Below are 16,308 nucleotides of genomic sequence, written 5' to 3'. Positions count from 1 at the left end.
GCATCTTTATTAGTTTGAAAATGAAAAATTAAGCCTAAAATTTGAAGATGAAATACATGAAAACAATGAACTTCTAAAAGAGTAAGTAATACTAGTAAAACATTACTAAAATAAATTACTAATAAAATAATTTATGGAACTTAAATAATTGATTATAGCAAGCGGTAATACCTTTCTTGGCTGATTTCAAACAAAGCTAAATATTGTATTCATAGTACAGATAATCCTTGACAATTGGGACTGGAATTTTTATCGTAAAACCTAGTCATTGCAGTTGTATGTTGAGTTTGATCCAATTTTATACTCTTTTTATGATGATCATTAAGTAAATTACTGTGGTAAAGGAACACTATAGTCATAAGTATGAACCCATTCTTCTGAATGTCACAAATCATGATCACATTATGGAGGACATTGCTGTGGATTATAAATACGAGGCAGTTACCAAGAGTCCAAGTTGCAATCACATTTACCTTGGGATGGTGGAATAGTCATAAATACAACGACTATCATATGTGTGAGGACTATACATTTTTCAGCACTTTCATAACTTCAAATGATTGCTAAATGAATGGTCATAAGTCAAGGAGGCTCAGTGGGCTGAGAAAGTCAGCCAGTTCCAGGCCATGATGCAGTCCCACTGAAACAAGGCCCTCCAGTTCTTCGCCTTCAGCGGCACTTCCCTCCAGCCTTCACCCAAAGCCCCGTATTAGGAGGCTGAAGCAGACCCCAAGTTGGAATTTCTACCCCCTTCCAACTCACACAAAAAGATCCCAAAGGTGGGGACTCTCTGCATCAACACAAACATTCATTGCACATATCCGGCCCAGGAGTTTGAGGACCCCTCATTTAGTGCAATATAAAAATGCAAATAATTTTTCTGCAGAGCACCAACATTTTCTTGCAGACCACCAGTGGTCCATGGATACTGTGTATCTATATAACTATATAGGTGATATACTAGAGTGCCCTAGGTAGAAATGGTATAGAATAGTGGTTCTCAAGCTGTGGTCTGCAGACCTATGTGGGGCTGCGATATCACAGTGTGTGTGTCTGTGCTGTTATGATTTAAATCTTGAGTTAAGTCTTGGAATTTTTAAAAGATATTTAAAGGAGATCTGTGGTGAAAAAAAAGGTTGAGAACCACTGGTATAGATCAACCACAACACTTCAGATTTTTTTTATAAACAATTTGTTATTGAGCAAGCTAATTCAATATTTTCTCTACTTTCATGAAACTATGGTATCAAATCATGCCTTGATAGCATATTTTTTGATGCATCCCAATAATATTTTCATCTCAGCATAGCTCATGACTGAAATAATTGTTAGCTGATCTTAACTATTCTGGTGATAAAGTAGCATTTTCTCTTTATTCTGACATTACCAGAGATAGCTGGAAGTTAAACTTTATCACCCTTTATTACACTTGTATCTCCCTTCAATTGGATAGAAGTGAGAAAACTTGCAGTGATTGGGAAAAGAGGCAGTAAAGGGCTAGCTACAATTTGGTAAAGAGAATAGCAAATTTAATATCAATAGTGTTTTCTGCTGGCTCAGGAATGGATGAAGAGCATATGCATTTCTTCTCAGCCATGGAGAAAGGTTGTATAACATTTTAATTATGAATAAGCAAGCTTCCTTCCACAACAAAGCATTTTGTTAAAACAAGTAAGTGTTAAAAATTTGTGCCTAGCAGCACAAATCTTTCCCTCCCCTTTTTTGGCAATAGGTCTTTTACAATCAGGTGATGAAACTACTCCCAGAATTTTTAAATTGCTATATAAAGAAATTTCTTTGTAAAGCAACATAATATTGTTAATGTTATCTTTTCTCTTCAGAAATAATGCTACAAGACATTTGTGCAACTTACTCAAAGAAAAATGTATGCAATCAGTGGAGAAGTGCAATAAATGTAAATATTCTTATCAGCCTTTACTTTTTTCATACTATAAATCACATCAAAAATATTATTTTACTTATTTATATGTGAATAAAAATATTAAATTTATTAATTTTCTAAATTTCTAAATAAAAAAATGAGGTGGTTCTTCACAAAATGTTTTATTACATATACTATAATGTCATCCTTACATTCAGAACTATTAGGTGGCTGGTCAATTCCTCAAGAACTATCATGCCTAAATAGAAGTTAAAAACACCTATTAAAAAGGTGTTTTAAATTAAAATTGATTACTTGGTTCAGCATAGAATGGATGGATGAATGGATAGATGGATGGATAGGTTATATGCCTTTAAGTTGATGTCAATTCTTAGTTCTCATATAGGTTGATTTTCTCCAAGAGGATCTGTTTTCAATCTCATAAGTATGCCAGCATAATTGAGTGTCTCATAAGTATGCCAGCATAATTGAGTATTGCTACTAATGGTCTTCTTGTCTTTTCTTCCACTTTTCCCAGCATTATAGACTTTTCAAGAGATTAGGTCTTCATATAATGTGTCTTATGTGCCTCATTTGGGTCATTTGTGCCTCAAGGGAGAACTCTGCTTGATTTGTTCAAAGAATCATTTGTTTGTTTACATGGCTAACCATGGTAATTTCAAAAGTCTTCTCCAACACCAAAGTTCAAAAATGTCAAGAACATAGGAAGAAAGCATTTTTAGAATAAAATTTATAGAAAAATTGATAGGGTAATCAGAAAAGCTTGCTTTATTATGACAGATCATAAAATATTCTGTCCTAAATACCTACTAACATTTAATCCTAATTTAATCCTAACTTGAATTATGTATTGTTATTATTACTGATATATATTATTTGACACTAATATTTCTTACTCTACCATATCAATTTTGTTAAAGATGAATGTGAACGAGAAGAAACCAGACAAATGTATGTGGATCTTAACAATAACATTGAGGTAATACTGAAAATACTTAAATAAATGTTTGGACTTGCAGTTTAGTAATGCATTTGTAGCTGGACCCTGAGGCCATTAGATGAGGCCATTAGATCTTTTAGCTAGGCATGGAGGAAATGGCAAAAAAGCAGAAAGAGATTGTGGTGATGCATCAATATCTAAATTGCTGTGGCCTTTACCCCCCACCCCCACCTTTTAAAATTATAGTTAAGAAAAACTCATTGAAAATATAATTGACTGTATTGACCAGCGAGCTGTGGTGACATAGTGGTTAGAAGACAGTATTGCAGGCTAATTGCCAACAGTTAGATTTTTACTGGCTCAAGGTTGATTCATCCTTTCATCCTTCTGAGGTCGCTAAAACGAGGACCCAGATTGTTGGGAGCAATATGCTGACTCTGTAAACTGCTTAGAGAGGGCTGTAAAACACTATGAAGTGGTATATAAGTAAGTGCTATTGCTATATTTGTCTAACGTTTATTTCATTATTCTGTTTTAATGTTTTGGAAAGATTTTATTGATTTATTTCCTTTATAGCCCACCTAACAACCTGGTCCAAAGTCACCCATAGACTGATTCTGGATGAGCATGGAATTCTCATTATCAATCATATCTATAATTACTACCATACCACACTAATTCCCAATAAATAGTATGCCATCACATCATATCTAGAAACTTCATTATTGCTTGAACAAATGGAATCTAAAAAAAGTAATAATTTAAAAAAATGAAGAGGAAGTTGAACAGTGACTAGTCCTGAACATAGAGAAAGTATTGCAGGAAAATATCAATGACTGAATATTATATTAATATCATGGGATACTACTGTACACAATAAATATTATTGTTACTCTGAATATCTTTATAAAATATGACTTAATTTCTTCTGGAACATTTGTTTTTAACCCAATTTTATTTACATTTTTAGAGAATGATAAAGGCTTTTGAAGAACTTCGTGTACAAGCAGAGAACATCAGACTGGAAAACTATTACAAAAGTAAGAATATTATATCTGGCATATGTTTGATGCATAATAAACTACTAAACTAAAATAGTCACTAAGATTTGGAGAATTATATAATCTTATTTGTTGTTTTCTTATTTGATCCTTTATGAATGTCACATAAGTCATCTTCAACAAATTAAAAGAGAGTTGCGAAAGTGTAATTTTGGTTGAGGTTTTGAAATTACTGTCTCTTGTTTTGTTATGTTCTCTTTATTATAAACACATATGAAGCATATAGTGGACTTACTTTGTTGAGACATTAATTGACATTCAAATTGTGGAACATATTGCAAAAAGTATATGTGGAATTTATCAGAGGTTCCTATTGGATTGTGTTCCTTGAGACCAGGAATCTAATCTAAGTAGGAACTAGTGAAGTAGCTCTTTATAACTTTAATAGAAAAAGGTATAGGTAATCCTTGACTTAACAATCACAATTGGGACCAGAATCTTGGTTTGAGCAAAGCAGTCATTAAGCAAAATGCTCATATGACCATTTAATTCAACAACTTCAATCCAGTTTCTCCCAGTTGCGGTTGTTAAACAATTACCCAGATTGTTGAGAGATTGTGTGGGGATGCCTCAGGGAGTGGAGCATGTGTGGGAAAGCTCAGCACTACTGATGCATGGAAAACTGCTGCAGGCTGGGAGGCTTGGTCTGGGAATAGACCCACTGGCATACTTGCCATAAGCCAGGAAGCCTGGATCTTCTCCCCTCTCATCATGCATTGGAGGCCTGGGCCATCTCCCTATCCATCATATCTGGGAGCCAGGCCTTTCCTCTGTCCTACCATATTTGGGACCTGGCCTCTTTTCCACTCCTTCATGCCTGGGTCTATTGAATCTTTTTGTCTTTTGCTGCAGCTTCTGAAAGAGCCTTTCCAGCCTTCAGAACAACTGGCTTCACTACAAAGATTATTGTTCGGAAGGATAGAAAGAATTGGAGTCACAATACCCCTGAAATCATAAGGGCATGTGCACCGCCAAGTGCATTAATTTTGATCATGTAACTAGGTGCTGCAATGACTGTAACTATAGTCAGGGTTATAACTCTTCAGCATCATCATAAACATAAAACAGTCACTGAATAAGTCAAGGACTCCTGCATTACAAATAATACATATGGAGTGAGGGAATAGGAGAAGTTCAGATCCTAGTTATATCTTGGGCAGAGAATTAGAAAGCATTGGAATCTAATCTAAGCAAAATTAATGAATCATATTTTTTTAACTTTAACCAAAAGAGATTTATTTACAGGAAGTATATTGTCAAGATAGACAAAATCAAGCACCTGCTCCTACAAGAGCTGTGTATGCCCAGAAAAAAAGCAGAAGGAAGTGACTTATATCTGATAAAGGCCATACACACATGTCCTGTTAAAAATATTCTTATCATGTACTCATGTTGGCTTGTCTCTAAAATGGCTTAAGAAAATCCTGACAAAGTGAGACATTTTGGCAATAGCTTGCAAAAACCTTATGCAGTAGGTTATCCCATCCAGCATAAGCATCCTGTCTTGTTCCTTGACATGACTTTTTATCAGCTGACATCTTTAAATAGGATTGGTCTGCTATCACTCCAAGACTTGGTGATATATTTTGGAGCAGGTTACTTATTTGAGGTTGCAGTGAAATCAGGATGAGATATGATTAGCATACAAAAATATGTCAATTATCTTCTCATTTTAAATGGTGGACTTTACTATAAAGATAACATGTTTTACTTTCTTTACTAATTTAAATGTTAATAATTAAATTATTGTTATTTTGGAAGTAAAAGAAGCATCTGATAAAATAGAACAGCTTGAAAAAGGACACAAGAGAGAGATAAATTCCATGGAAAAAGAGGTTTGTTTATGATTACTTATTTTTGTTAGATTAGTTATAAGTAATGGATATCAATAGCAATAGCAACAGCACTTAGACTTATATACCGCTTCACAGTTACAGCCCTCTCTAAGTGGTTTTACAGAGTCAGCATATTGCCCCCAACAATTTAAGTCCCTATTTTACCCACCTTGGAAGAATGGAAGGCTGAGTCAACCTTGAGCCTAGTGAGATTTGAACAGCCAAATTGCAGGCAGCCAGCAGCCAGCAGAAATAGCCTGTAATACTGCACTCTAACCACTGCGCCACCATGGCTCATAAATCAACATTTTAAATTATTTTTCTGAATAAATCTTTTTTTATTTTTATTTAAAACAAATTTTATTAATTTTCAAAGACAGTACACAAACAAAACATAAAACATAAGAACATCTAAAAACTGCTTATTGAGTTTTAACAAAACAAATAAAACATCTTGTTTGAGTACAGCATAGTTCCAAATTATCACATTTCCATAATATGCATATTCATCTTATGTATTCAACTCCATATCTTATTACTCTTTTTCCAACTTCTCACTATTTCTTCCTTTACTTCTATTCAATTATATTTCTTTTACCTAAATTTCTATATCCTTTTATTCATTACATTTATACTTTCATCTGTCTTATTTACAATTTCATATGTTCTTATCCCACATCCTTCCAAAATTTTATTAATTCTCAATAAGCAAACATAAACAAACAAAACACATAACATGAAAACATAAAACTTCTTTTTAGAAAGCAGCTTAACCCCAGGTTACATCTTTTTGTACAGACATAAATGAAATTCATGCTCACCTTATATACTATTTCATATCTTATTTAACATTCTATATTTTCTATATGTCCTCCCCTCTTTTCACTCTCTTAATTCTATTTTATTTACTTAATCTCAATTTAAATCATTATACTTGTATCTTTTGTCCGTTCTTTTTCAATTATCTATTTATCTTTTCTCCTTAATACAAAATTTATCCTGTAATCACTGGTTGAAGTATGACACCTTTCTATCTTTCCCCCAAATTTAACACTTAAAATAATACATAATTTCCATTCTGATTCTGCTTAGTACATTCTACGTACTACATTTTAAAATAAAAACATAATAAGCTTATAATATAGTAAAAACAATGTTCCATAGCAAATTAAACTCTATTATTAAATCTTAGACATTTTACACATTCCCTATAATATTCTATTAACACATATAATATTCCAATTTTCTAACTCTATTTCAAATACAAATACTACGATACAATCTTATGTACTTTTGCAGAATCTCTTTTTAAATTGTATTTTACCCTTTATCTCTAAAAATCCCCTGTTTTTTAACATCTTGTTTTAAGCCTTTATAACTTCTCTTCCCTTTTTCCCTTCCTTTCTTGTCAAATCTAGCCTTTTTACCCCGCCATCTCTCAATCTCCACCCTCTTAGTCTCCTCTCTCTGTTGTATTCCTCTTTTCTGTTGCTTTCTGACATTATATCGATTTATTACCTTATTACCTTATTTTTCCCTTTCTTGGTTGTTTTTTTAGATCTTGAATTCTCCATTTTCTTTCCCCCTTTTCCCTTTTCTTCCTCAACTAAAATTGTTTGTCCATTAAAGATGGCTTCTTCTTCTTCATCCCATCTTTCTTGTTGCTGTAATTCCTGATAGGTAGAAATCGCCATTTCTAAGAAATGAAAAACAGATCCAGAAGAGCCCTTGCCTTCTTGTTCCTCTTCTTTTAGCTTTTTAAATTCCATTTTCAATTCTTCAACAGATAATGCCATTGTAAGATTTTTTTTTAAACAACCCAAATGTTTTTAGTCTTTCAAAAGATAGTTTGCAAAAATCCCAAAGTCATCAAGCAGTCAAAATCAACACAAACTGTTTCATTTAGCACTTTTTTCTTTTAATACTTTCTCTTCCTGGGGTAGAATTCAATTACACAGTTCCAAAATGTTTTTTTTAGAAGTCATATTGCAGTTTAGTCTCTGATCTTATAAACTCCAAGCAGTCTCCTCCAGAAAAATCTTAGTATAAATCATTTACCTCTCCCTTCCCACTTATAGCAAAAATATGTTAATTTTTAAATTCCAGTGTTCAGAAATCTTTAATGTCCCCTTGGCCTTAATTTTCAAAATTAGTTACCTTCTGTTGCCAAAGCGGGTTTTTCTGATTTCCATCTGCTATCTCCGTAGGGAAGGAGAGTGAGAAAAAACTTTCCCTTTTCACTTTCATCTGCAGCTTTTTACGATCTTCTTGGGAAACAATGTATCATTTAAAAAGTTAAATGTTATTTGTTGTCCCGGTTCAGCCCAAAACTTTCACTTTTTCAACTTCCTCCTGCACAATCTTGTCCGGCTGAAAGGTTCTTTGTGGTGGCCATTGCTGACCACCGCTCCACCGCCTTTGGAAAAGGGAGTTAAGCTGCCTGAGGAAGGGGGTTGCGATGCCCCCAAACCCCTGCCCGGATCTCCCCTATCTTCAGTTATCTCTATGGGATAACTATAGCCTCCAAATCCGACTGGATTGGAGGCACTCCAGTGGCGAGCTCAGCAGGAACCGCACACAGTCGTGAATTCCTGCTGCTGCCGAAGCCTGACAAACTCGAACTGACCTGAATAAATCTTTTAGGGACATTTTGTTTTTATAAAAATAATATAGTAGTTGGAAGTCCTTAACAGTAAATTGAAGCTTTCTCTTAGAAGGTGGTCACAATCAGTTGTAATAAGAACATAGTAAAGAGATGAGTTAATGCATTTGAGAGAAAAAAAGGTGGTGTTAAATTATTGAAATCTCCATTCTACATTGAAAGGAAGACTAGCAGAATTTAAAATATGTTTTGTTAAAAATCATGGATTTTCAAGATCCATTTTTATCATCAACTTCAACTCCCCTGCTTGGTTCATGAATCCAAATTGAAGCTTCCCAAATGTATTCTTTGTTGGAAGATGAATGAAGCGGAGTCAACCACTTGTGTCACAATAACTGTAGTTCAAAATGGAAGTAGATACCAGAAAAGGGAAGGCGTGGCAAAATTTTGTGCATAACTCTAAACTATAGCGAGCAATATCTACAACCCTTTGGATCATATTAAATCTAGGAATAGTACGTTGAACATTGTATGCATGTATGTACATATATGCATGTGTACCAAAAAAAAAACCACAAAACAAACCATACCAATTTGGAATGGGAAAACATGACTTTTTTCAGGTTAGAAAGCAGAGACTAAAACAAACTTTTCCACCCCAGTAATAGTCTTCATTTGAAATGTCATTAGTATGAGAGGTAGGAAACCAACTAGGTAGTGAAATTAAATTCCTTCTTTCCTACACACAGATACTATATCACAATCCCACTTAAAATGTTTATTTCCTTCCACAGGAAGGCGTGCCATCCTGACTGCAAATTATAACCCACTAATGCTAGTATTCTTTTATTCTTGTGGTTTATTCAGTTTTTCATCCATGTTAGAATTGCAGCTCTATAATACAATTCCCAGTCACGTAGGCCGAATCCTTCCTTTTCTTTGGTATCTTGCAGCAAATTAAATTTGATTCTGGGTTTTTTCTTTTGCCATATAAAACTCGACATCAGTTTGTTCAAATTATTAAAAAACTTTTTTTCCAATTTTATGGGTGCATTTTGAAAAAGAAATAATAATTTGGGTAATATGTTCATTTTTACTGCCGCTATCCTCCCCATAAAAAATACTCTTAATTTATTCCATTTTTCTAGAACTTCTGTTATTTGCTTTATTAACGGGTCATAGTTATCTTTTTTATGCCTCACCGAAATTATAATCCCCAAATATTTTATTTTGTCTACTATCTGAATGTCCATTCTCACTACTAGCACTTCTTTTTGTTTATTTGTCATATTTTTTGTAATTATTTTTGTTTTCTCCCTATTAATTTTTAGTCCCGCAACTTCTCTAAATTTTTCTAAATTGTCTATCAAATTGGTCCCAAATTTTGTGGCTCTTCTAATATAAAAAGTAAATCGTCAGCGATGGCTTGCAATTTAAACTCTTCTTTTTTATTTTTAACCCTTTAATTTCTGTTTCTTCCTAAATGTTCTTGCTAAAACCTCCAAAGTCAAAATAAACAAAAGTGGCGATAATGGGCATCCCTGCCTTGTTCCTTTTTGAATTTCAAATTTATTTGTTGTCCCCCATTCACCAAAATTCTAGCTTCTTGTTTATCATATATTGCCAATATAACATTTACATTTTTTGTCCAAAATCCATATATTTAATTTGCTGCAAGATAAAATCCCACTTCACGTTGTCAAAAGCTTTTTTGGCATCTAAAAATAATAACGCCACCTGGTCACAAGTATGATCTTCGTAATACTCTATAACATTTAAAATTGTCCTTATATTGTTTTTAGGTGCCTATGGGGGACAAATCCGTTTTGATCAATATGGATGAAATTGTTTAAATTTTTAAAAGTCTTTCCACTATAATTGTAACAAAAATTTTGTAGTCCACATTTAATAAAGATATCGATCTATAGTTCCCAACATCTGTTTGGTCATTTCCTTCTTTGGGGATAATTGTAATCATGGCTTCCTTCCAGGATTGTGGAATTTTTAACTCATCTATTTTAAGCATTTTACTACTTATTATTTCCTGTTGAGACTTATAAATCTCTGCTGGAAGCCCATCTGGACCTCGTGCTTTATCGTTTTTCTGTTTATTTATTGCCCAATTGACTTCCTCTAAACTTATTTTCCAATTCAACTTTTTTTTCCTCATCCGAAACTATTATAAGATCTATTTTCTTTAAATAATCTCTCACTTTTTCCTCTGTTGGGTATTCCTCTTCCTTATATAATTTCTCTTAATATTTTTGAATTATCTCCCTTTTTTTCTTCTTCTTGATAACAAATTTCTCCATGATCATTTCTTAATTTGGTAATCCATCTCTTTTCTTTTTGGTTTTTCAATTTGTGGGTCAACCGACGAGCTTGTTTATTTGCATTTTTGAATAGATATTGCTGTGTCATTTTTAATTGTTGGGCTAGTTCCTCCTTCTCTAATAAGTTTATTTTGTGTTTTATTAGGTCCATTTGTAATTTTATTTGTTTTTCTTGAGGTTCCTCTTGTAATTTCCTCTCCAAATCTTTATATTCCTCTTCAAATTTTTTGTTTTGTTTTTTCTCTTTATTTTTTTTTGCCATATATTTTATTGCCATGCCTCTTATCGACACTTTTACTGTATCCCAGTTATTTTGTGGAGATGTATCCTTCTCTTTATTTTCTTTGAAAAAACCCTCCAATTTTCTTTTCAATTTGGTGTTAAAATCTTTCTCCTTTAGAATTGACCTTTGAATTGTCCATCTTGAAAAATTTTTCTGTCCAGTCCAACTAAATCTAATCAAGCTATGATCTGCCCATAAGTTAGTCTCAATGTTAATATCTATTAGTTCCAAAATAAGTTTCTTCGTCATCCACACCATATCTAGTCTTGACTAGGACTGATGTCTATTAGAGTAATAGGTATGTGTGTATATATATATATATATATATATATATATATATATATATATATGTATATGGATCTTTGGTTGTTCGGGTTTTCTCCCGCGTAAGATTCGAAGTATCTAGGCAACATTTCGATGAAGTCTCATTCATCATCTTCAGGCTTCTGTCTTCGGCTCTTGCTTCTCAGAGTGATGTGAGATTGCAGCTGCTTCTTCCTTTTAACTGCTAGTGGGGGTGGGACTTGATTGGGTGGGGGCTTGGCTGTGTTCTGATTGGGTGGGGTGTGTTCTCATTGGTAGGGGTTTGGCTGTGTTCTGATTGGTTGGGGGTTGGCCGTGTTCTGATTGGTTGGAGGCGTGTTCTGTTCAGGTGGGGGCTTGGTTGTGCTCAGGTTAGTCTTAGTTGCTGGGGGATTTGAGTTGGTGAGCTGTGATCTTGCTGTTTGGCTTCAAGTTCGTGGTAGTGCTGCATCTTCATAGTGGGTGTCGGTTTGCTTCATGTATGGCTCGGAGGGGTTTGAAGTGGGTAGTGATGCGGCTGCAGTGCAGCTTCTGGTCCATGGTCGTGTCTCATCTTCTGAGTGGGTGTGAGTCTGTTTTCTACATGGAAGTGTGGTGGTGGCATCTTGTGTGGCTCTCATGGGTGTGGGTCTGGTGTCATTCTTCATGTTAGGTACTCGTCTGTTCATGAGGGCGGGTTTCCAAATGGCTGGAAGGTGGGAGGTGTCATCTTGTTTGTTCATGCTGTGTGGGCGTTTTTCTATCTCTATGGCTTCTCTGATTATTCTGCTGTTGAAGTGTTCGGTTTTGGCGATAGTTCTGGTATTTTTAAAATCAATTTCATGTCCTGTGGCTTTGAGGTGTTGGACCAGGGAAGAGGTCGTTTCTTCTTTTTTGATTGAGTTCTTATGTTCTTCAATGCGTGCACTTATTCTTCTGTTAGTTTGTCCAATGTATGTGGTAGGGCAGGCAGTGCAGGGGATTTCTTATACTCCTTGGTTTAGCCCTCCTCCCATATATAAAAGGCACTACAGACAAAATCAGCAAGATCCTCCAAAAACACAACATCAAAACAGCATTCTGCACAAACAGAAAAATATCCACCATCCTAAGAAACCCCAAAGACAAAATCGAATTAGAAAACCAAAATTTTTCCCTAATTTTTTGTTATCTAACAAGTATTTTTGTTTTTCTGTTGTATGTACCTCCTGTAGAGCTATTATGTCAACAGTTAATCTTTGTAAGTTCTTAAACAGTTTTTTCCTTTTTACTGGGGAGTTTATGTCATTAATGTTCAATACACATCTATCCCAGTTTTTATCTGTTCCTTTGTCTAGTACTTCTTGTGATTCTAATTTCTTTAGGTTCTTTATTTGTCCTTTCTTTATCTTCCCTGTTTTCTCTTCTTCCATATCATCTCTCTTTATTGCCTAATATATTTCCTTCTATATTTGTTGCTTCCATACCTCTTTCTTCTGATACTTCCTTCTCTGGGACTGTTTCTTCTATTTCTTCATTTGTAAATTGTTGGTCAAAAATCTCTTCCACTTTATCAATTGTATCCAGCTAAGTCTTTTCTCCTGCCAAGTAACCATAATACCCTCCGGTACCAACCATCTAAAATTCACATTATATTTTATCAGCTTTGTTATTAGGAAGTGATAGGGTCTCCTTGGCTCTCTTACTCTCCTCAGTACTTATTTTAGAATAGTTAGTTGTTTTCCAGCATATTCAATTGGCTTGTCTCTTGTCTTGTGTAAAATTTCATCATGGATCGATTTTTTAACTAATTGGACATGAACTTCTCTTTAGAGGTTGTACCTCCTTGCATAGTTAGTCTGTACTCTGTACAGCTCATCCATTCCTGTAAACATCTCTTGTTTTTCCATCCCTAATGTCTTTGCCAAGTAGATCTTCCCCTTTTTCTTCCTTCAAGTTTTGGAATCTTAGGTAGTGGGCTACCTTTCCTACCTCCAAAACGATTACTGTTGTTTCCAACTCCTTGTTAGCTTTTTCCAATTTATCAGTTAGCTCATCCACCCTTTTTTCCTCCTCTGCATCTTCGTCTCAATTTCTACAATTTTCTCTTGATTTTTCCAAACCTTTTGTTGGAAAGCTTCAAATTTCTCATCTATTATTTGTATCTTTTCTTTTAATTCAGATCTCACCATGCCCATTTCATTCTTCATGTCCTCATGATTTTTAACCATCATCTCTTATATGCTCAACATTAAAATTGTAGGTCTTTTATGGAGTTTGATCTTTCTTTTAGAAGCATTTCGTTAATAGCATTTAGTATGGAAGGGCTTGCAGTCACTGTTGTCATCGTTTGCATGGGTATTTTCCTAATTGTATCTATCTTAGATATTTTTGCAGAACTTGTCATGTTAAGCAATCTTGTCACTATGTTTTTTCCTATCCACCACACCCAGACTTTTCCTTTCTTATCAAATCCCTCCACTTCTATTACCCTTCCCCTTCCTCTTCTTTTGCAACACAGTATTACAATATTTTTCCTACTTTTCCTCCCCAATATTTCATTAAATTACAGTCAATAGTCAACAATTACTCAGTAGTTACTTAATCCCTTATTAAATGCTCAATAATCCCAATTTTTCAGTTATTAAAGTCAGTATTCAACGAGAAGATTTATATTAACGGTCTTATACAACTCCTATTTCAAAAAGCTTAATTCTAATCAAATTACTATACCAATATTATCTATACCTGTAATCTTTCAATAATAAATTATCAAATATCACTATTAGTGTATATGTTTGAGTGTATATAATAATAATAATAATAATAATAATAATAATAATAATAATAATAATAATATAATAAATTAAATGATCTAAGTTATAAGTATATTAGCTAATTTAAATATTACTATGTAAATATAATTTATGCTAGTAACATACCACTAACAAAAAAGTGTAATAACAGATATTTCAATATATAAATCCATTAACACATATAGTATATCTCTATAACTTTGTCAATTTCCAATACCCAAAGGGAAGAAAAAAAGAAAAAGAGGGAACTTAAATTCCAATTTTCAAGGTCTGGAGATAGGCAAAGAAAGTTTTAAATCACTCTCAATTTTCAAGAGTCTATATGTGAGAGAAAATATCCAATAGTTTAACACAGTGGTTCCCAAACTTTTTCAGCTCACCGCCCCCTTGGTGCTACAAACTCATCCACAATGCCCCCCACCCAGGGGCAGGATTCAAATTTCTGGGCATGGCCTAATTTGAGGGTGTGGTTTGCCGGTCACGTGACTGGGTGGGTGTGGTTTGGTGACTGGCAAACCAAATACAAGTGGTCCTCACTTAATGACCGGTTGCTTAGCAAGTATTCTAATTTATGACTGGCCTCCCCAGAACTACTTGACCTGTTTTTGGAATTTTGGGGAGGCCATGCACACACACACACACACACACACACACACACACACTCCCTTCTAACCCTGCTGGAGCAGGTCATTGGACTAGAATCGGCAAAGCATCTCTGATTCGATTCTAGAAGTGAATAGAATCTAATCAGAGATACTTTGCCAATTCTTGTTGATTTGTTTTATTTGTATCTCTTTATTTTATGTTGCTGAATTGCATTGACATGTGTGCCCCTTCTTGTACACAGCCCAGAAGCTTTTGTGATTCTTTGCAGCAAAAATTACTGACCTCTGGCTTTGCTCTACTTTTCAAATGTGCTGCCACTGCTGCATTCTAGGTGCTGGCCCCGCAGGTCCACCCCATTGAGCCCGCTGCACTGGAGGGACCTGCCCAAGCAGGTCTGAGTGGAGCGGTGCACCAAATCAATGGGATGAGCCTGGGAGGGGGAAAGAGAGAGAGAGAAAAGAAAGAGAGAAAGAGAGAAGGAAGAAAAGAAAGAGAAAAGGAAAAGAAAGAAAAAGCGACAAAGAAAGAGGGAGGGAGGGAGGGAGAGAGAAAGAAAGGAAAAATATAAAGAGGTTATAATAGGAGTATTAACCAAATATATGAAATAAGTATTAGAATATTGTATGATAAGGAAGCATTGTCTAATTAATTTGTAATGCATATGTTCTATAGTTTTGGTTTCATTTTTAACAAAATATTTTGTACTTTGTATATATCTTTCTAATGTTTAATAAAGTTTATTTTAAAAAAAGTATTTTCTTAAAGCTGTGATTGGCAGGAAGAAAGTTATGTTCTTGCATTAAAATTGATAATGGATGCTAAAATATCTCCTGACTAAAATCACTGGTTTCCCACTTAATCAAGATGAATAGCTGACATTGAAGTTTTATTTCCCTCTGTCCTCCTCTTATGTCACAGTCTCCACTGCATTCAGATCAATGGGGAGATTGTGAACTCACCAAAATAAAAATCACTATTGTACTTAAAAAGCCTGGGATAGTGAAATTTCCTTACTGCTAAATGTGGAGGGACTTAGCTCTATAAGTCATGAAGAGATCAACTGTGAATTATTTCATTCTTAGTGTATACCTTGTCCTTGTCTGGTATAACTTCAAAAAATTTCTGTTCCATTTTAGTTTTATTGCTTGTGTCAGGTGCAAACGATCAGAACCATACGTTAAGTTGCAGTTCAGAAGATTTATTTCTCAAGTCTAAACACAAGAATCTGGTCAAATAGTGATCAATACTAAATTGGCACTAGACAGGAATTAACTGAATTTGGGTTGGAGGGGGTTGGACTTGGGGCTGGATTGCTTATGGCAATGTAATGACTCCAGACGACTCCCTTAACTCATCTTTTGGCTTTGCCTCTTCTCCTATACCTTCTCATATAAAAAAAATCTATGTAACAAGAATATGAAACTCAAATGGAATTTTGCAAACATGACTTGTCAATTATTTATTTTATTAGATTTCTATACTGAAAGAAGAAAATGGTAAAAAAGATAACAAAATAAAACAGACAAATAGTCAGTTACAGGAATCAAGTTTATTAATACTTGAACTCAAAGAAATAAGAAGTAAGTATTTTTATTTCTATCCTAGTTATCCTCTTTTTGTTTCTCTCTGTGTGTATGTGTCTGTCTCTGTCTGTCTGTCTGTCTGTCT

General features: G+C 34.3%; 1 protein-coding gene across 1 annotated transcript in view; it reads left to right on the top strand.

Moving 5' to 3' along the window:
- Nucleotides 1–16,308, top strand: part of SYCP1 (synaptonemal complex protein 1) — a 66,495-nt gene that overhangs the window by 10,042 nt on the left and 40,145 nt on the right. The window contains exons 6-11 of the mRNA XM_026713018.2: nucleotides 14–81; nucleotides 1,842–1,915; nucleotides 2,824–2,882; nucleotides 3,814–3,883; nucleotides 5,666–5,739; nucleotides 16,112–16,220. Coding sequence (XP_026568803.2) covers nucleotides 14–81; nucleotides 1,842–1,915; nucleotides 2,824–2,882; nucleotides 3,814–3,883; nucleotides 5,666–5,739; nucleotides 16,112–16,220 — 454 coding nt within the window. The remainder of the gene's footprint in view (nucleotides 1–13; nucleotides 82–1,841; nucleotides 1,916–2,823; nucleotides 2,883–3,813; nucleotides 3,884–5,665; nucleotides 5,740–16,111; nucleotides 16,221–16,308) is intronic.

Source organism: Pseudonaja textilis, chromosome 3, assembly GCF_049901715.1.
Source record: "Pseudonaja textilis isolate UNSWEBS1 chromosome 3, rPseTex1.2, whole genome shotgun sequence".
Classification (NCBI taxonomy): domain Eukaryota; kingdom Metazoa; phylum Chordata; class Lepidosauria; order Squamata; family Elapidae; genus Pseudonaja; species Pseudonaja textilis.
The sequence above is the reverse complement of the archived record's forward strand: the minus strand, read 5'-3'. Positions and strand labels throughout refer to the sequence as shown.